Source organism: Pagrus pagrus, assembly GCF_965226575.1.
Source record: "Pagrus pagrus genome assembly, chromosome: 2".
Lineage (NCBI taxonomy): Eukaryota > Metazoa > Chordata > Actinopteri > Spariformes > Sparidae > Pagrus > Pagrus pagrus.
The window spans coordinates 20,202,831-20,204,389 of record NC_140186.1 but is presented as its reverse complement, the minus strand read 5'-3'; the positions used below and the strand labels follow the sequence as shown (position 1 = coordinate 20,204,389).

Genomic DNA, 1,559 nt, shown 5'->3' with positions numbered 1-1,559 from the left:
AAACCAGACAAATAACAGTCAGCTAATCATGAGGCATGTATACGTCAAATAAATAAAATATTCACCAGTTTAAAAACTTGTGTAATAACATCCATCTGAGAAGGTATTGAGTAATTGTACAGAATATGGAAACCAAACTAAAGGATGATGGTTAAGAATGCAAAGGACGACGAATCTGCAGCAGTGATAGTCCCTCAGGCAGAGGTCCAGAGTTAAGACTTCATTTTACAGTATTCTGTGGTGTGATATTTCATTTAGATTGGATTTTATACTTGCCTTTGCTACATTATGTTTATGTGTTTCCATATTCTATACAGTGCCGTTCCTTTATTGTGACAGAGGTCAGTCACAGTGATAGATGTCATGCCATTCTGACAATTTTACCAGATATAATATTCTGAATCTCTCAGTTGCAGATGAAGTTGAGTCTCTCGCCGCAGTCCCAGCTCTCCCACAGTCCCCCTTTGGTTAAAGCTCCACAGCGTTTCCATACTGGACACTGGTGGTCCTGATCTCCTCCTTGGAGCCAGGCCTGGAAATCTAGAGGCTCACCATTCATCCACAGCCAGCGGTCCACCAAGAAACGCAGGCCGATCCACACCCGCTCAATGCTGTCAGTTTTTTTAATCTCTCTCTGGGCCGTCATGCGGTCGTTGTCAGAGTGCAGGCTGATGAGCTGAGTCTGACTGTCTCTGCAGTGCCTCAGAGCCGCCTCCCAGTTCTTCCTATCTGTCACCACTTTAACATTGACGCAGTAAAAAGGCATGGATAATGTTTCTCTGGCATCATGCCATTTTCCATCAGCCTGGATGAAAACTTTATTCTCCTCAAGATTGCGAGTATCTGGTTGTTCAACATCCCAACTTTCATATGTGATGTATTCCCCTGCTGACCACTTCCAGGCTGTCTTGTTGTTGGGATCTCGATGGATACCGATCCATCCCGATGAGGAATGTTCATTTGCCGCTAGGACTTTGTCTTGATCACTCTGGCGACTGATATAGGAAAGATCAGTGTGATGTCGTCTACAATAAGCCAGAGCGTCAGCCCATGGCAAATGTTGAGAAACAAAAATTTGTTCTCCAATATCCCCTTCAGAAGCTGCACAGAGAAAAATTAAGAAGATGGCTCTGTCCATGGTTGCTGCTCTGTAGCTCGAGCTGAGATGTCTTCTTATTTGAGTTTCTCTTCTTTGTTATTATGTCACTTAGGTCTGAGGGTTGTTAAGGATTTGACTTTGCATGTGCTTTGGTTTGTTAACACAAGCAAAGCATCTTCATGGTAGAGTTAAGGAGAAAAGCAAATAACTTAGACAAACACATACAACAACATTAGGCCGAATAGCTTGGTGCTCCACATTGGCTGACACTGAAAGGAGCGGCATCATGGAGCAATTTGATCCGTATAAAGAAGAAGTATTATCACCTTAAATGAATACTAGTAATGGGGATACTTTTTGACAATCGATTCTTTTTGCTGTGACATTCTTAAAAACAGAAGCCAATAGGGGTGTAATGAGCCACTGATCCAGATCGATGCATCGACTGAATCATCAACAA

General features: G+C 42.7%; 1 protein-coding gene across 1 annotated transcript; it reads right to left on the bottom strand.

Moving 5' to 3' along the window:
• Window positions 1–406: 406 nt before the first annotated feature.
• On the bottom strand, window positions 407–766 carry LOC311249017 (C-type lectin lectoxin-Phi1-like; the record flags this gene model as incomplete). Its single annotated transcript, XM_084339676.1, has 1 exon — window positions 407–766. One exon carries the CDS (start codon window positions 764–766, stop codon window positions 407–409), a length of 360 nt encoding a protein of 119 aa, XP_084195802.1.
• Window positions 767–1,559: the final 793 nt, after the last annotated feature.